We start from the raw sequence: 2181 nt of genomic DNA on the forward strand, positions 1-2181 counted from the left end.
GAGAAAGAGAGAGAAAGAGAGAGTGAGTGAGAGAGAGAAAGAGAGAGTTAGTGTGTGTGTGAGTCAGAGAGAGAGAGAGAGAGAGAGAGAGGGTGGGAGAGTGAGATAAAGAGATAAATCTAAAATGCACAAAAACAGACGAGAGGTAATCCTGTTGACAGTTCGACTGATACAATAATGGCGGCTTTGTGGAGCGATGCTATCAACCCAGATTGTAAGTTAACGATCCGTCGTGTGACGACACGCCGATGCATCTGTTAAGCAAACAACGTCTTCTCTGTAAAGAAATGTCGATCAGCCGAAATAGCTCGGTTTGTCTGCAACCTTTTAAACTTTGCCTCCTGTGTTGGCGCGTCACTCAGCTTTACCCCCACCTTCCTTCACGGCGTGCCCCTAACCCTCACCTCCCGATGGTGACGTCTGCAGACGGTATACACGGTCGTTGCTTCAGCGATTTGGGGAAAACAAGTTTCTAGTTAGAGAAACACTTGGTTATGTGTGATCACATTCTTAGAAGCCTAAACTACGCTATATATATATATATATCAAGACGTCTCCACTGCGGGCAGCGCTTCATACTTGAACATCCCCGCGGTCGCGTGCGCATATCCCGCGGAACTGCGCGTCTCATCCGCGCGCAGCGCTCAGGATCTACAGCAAAGCTGTGCCACGCAATCTTGTATCATGTCTCTCTGGATATATATATATATATATATATATATATATAGTTGTTAACGGTATGCCGAAACAGGAAGATGGAAGTAGGAACAAAAGGAAGTAGGAAGAAAGGAAGCCATCTGTAACCACTCCTCCCTGTAACGTCTCGACAGCTCTGATCTCGCACGTTCATCATTGTATAGACAGCAGACCTATGATCGCGTGTCTCTTGTTTTTGACAGGGAGCACGGACACCATCAACCAGCCGCTGCAGCAAAGCACCGACAACATCTATCCTCCAACAGCGTTGCAACCTGGTGGCAGTGGTCTTGCGGGTGCGACGCGCGACAACAGCGGAGTCGTGTTTGTCACGCGGCCGGACGGCGTGAGTGCACCACCACCGCCGCCGTCGCCGCCACAACAGCATTTGCTTTCGTAGAGAGAGAGATGAAGGGGAATATAGATGTAGATGGGTGATAGGGAAACTGTTGTTTTATCATCATCTGTAGTTAGCTCGTGTGTTTTGTTTCACTGTCACGCAAGACCAGAATTCGGTGCCGGATCCCGTGCGACGGCATTGGTGTTTGCCGACGGGAGAAGTTTAGGATCGTGGGCGCACCCTGCCTTCCATTGCAACAGCCAACCCCAGAGGCTGAGGCGCCGCCGCGCCGTTAAGCTAATCCATCCTCATGCCCGCAACCGACCTCCAACTCCCAGCTTAGCGACCGGCCTCAGGATGCATCTGATGGGAACAGGATTACGGTCATCGGGATATTTACCCTCCCCCCTCCCTTGTGACAGGGGATGCCCCTCCTTCCTCCCTCCTTCTCCCACTCCCCCATGGCAGCTAGGTGAGGAATCGTCTCCATCCCCGGTAACTCCTGTGGAGCGATCCGCTCACTTTGTGTCGTGTGGAGAAGAAGGGCGCTGTTTGGGTCGACCCGGCGGCCAGATAGCTGTAGAGTTCACCCATCGTCGGGCGTGTCAGTGGGAGGCACACGATGGGGAAAAGGTGGGCCCGAGCGCCGCAACAGAGATCACTAGATGTCCGCGACGGCCGCAGTCGATTTCGTAACTCTATGTCGCACGCGGGAATCTTGGGAGGCGGGAGGAGGGGCGATGCGAAGGATGTGCGTTCAGTGTGTTGCATCGCTCTTACGTGCCTGTTGCATGAGAGTGTGGGGGAGGGTCAGCGTTGTGTGTTGTGTGTCTCAGCATGCGTGTCAAATGTTTGTAGAGTTGTGATTTGTGCATACTTTTACATGATGTAATAGTAGAACTACCATGTGTGGACAAACATTATTCTGATATTCCCTATGAAGTTATACTGTTATATATATATATATATATATATATATATGTAAAAGAACAACAGACAGGGAATACTCTGTATGTGTTAGCTGGATCTTTACTTCAACTTTTGGTCAAAATAACCCATCAACCAGGATGTCCGACGATTTACTAAGAGTCGCGACAATTCACTTCTCATCAACCAGCCGCCATTAACCGCAGATGCCAGATGTT

General features: G+C 50.3%; 1 protein-coding gene across 1 annotated transcript in view; it reads left to right on the top strand.

Annotated features, from left to right (window-relative positions):
- Positions 1–2020, top strand: part of LOC106816030 (splicing factor 1-like) — a 52350-nt gene extending 50330 nt beyond the window's left edge. Inside the window, exon 5 of the mRNA XM_014820577.1 lies at positions 900–2020. Within this exon, the coding sequence (XP_014676063.1) occupies positions 900–1096 (197 nt within the window). The 3' untranslated portion in view covers positions 1097–2020. The remainder of the gene's footprint in view (positions 1–899) is intronic.
- The last annotated feature ends 161 nt before the right edge of the window (positions 2021–2181 follow it).

This window comes from Priapulus caudatus, unplaced genomic scaffold, assembly GCF_000485595.1.
Source record: "Priapulus caudatus unplaced genomic scaffold, Priapulus_caudatus-5.0.1 Scaffold1265, whole genome shotgun sequence".
NCBI lineage: Eukaryota > Metazoa > Priapulida > Priapulimorpha > Priapulimorphida > Priapulidae > Priapulus > Priapulus caudatus.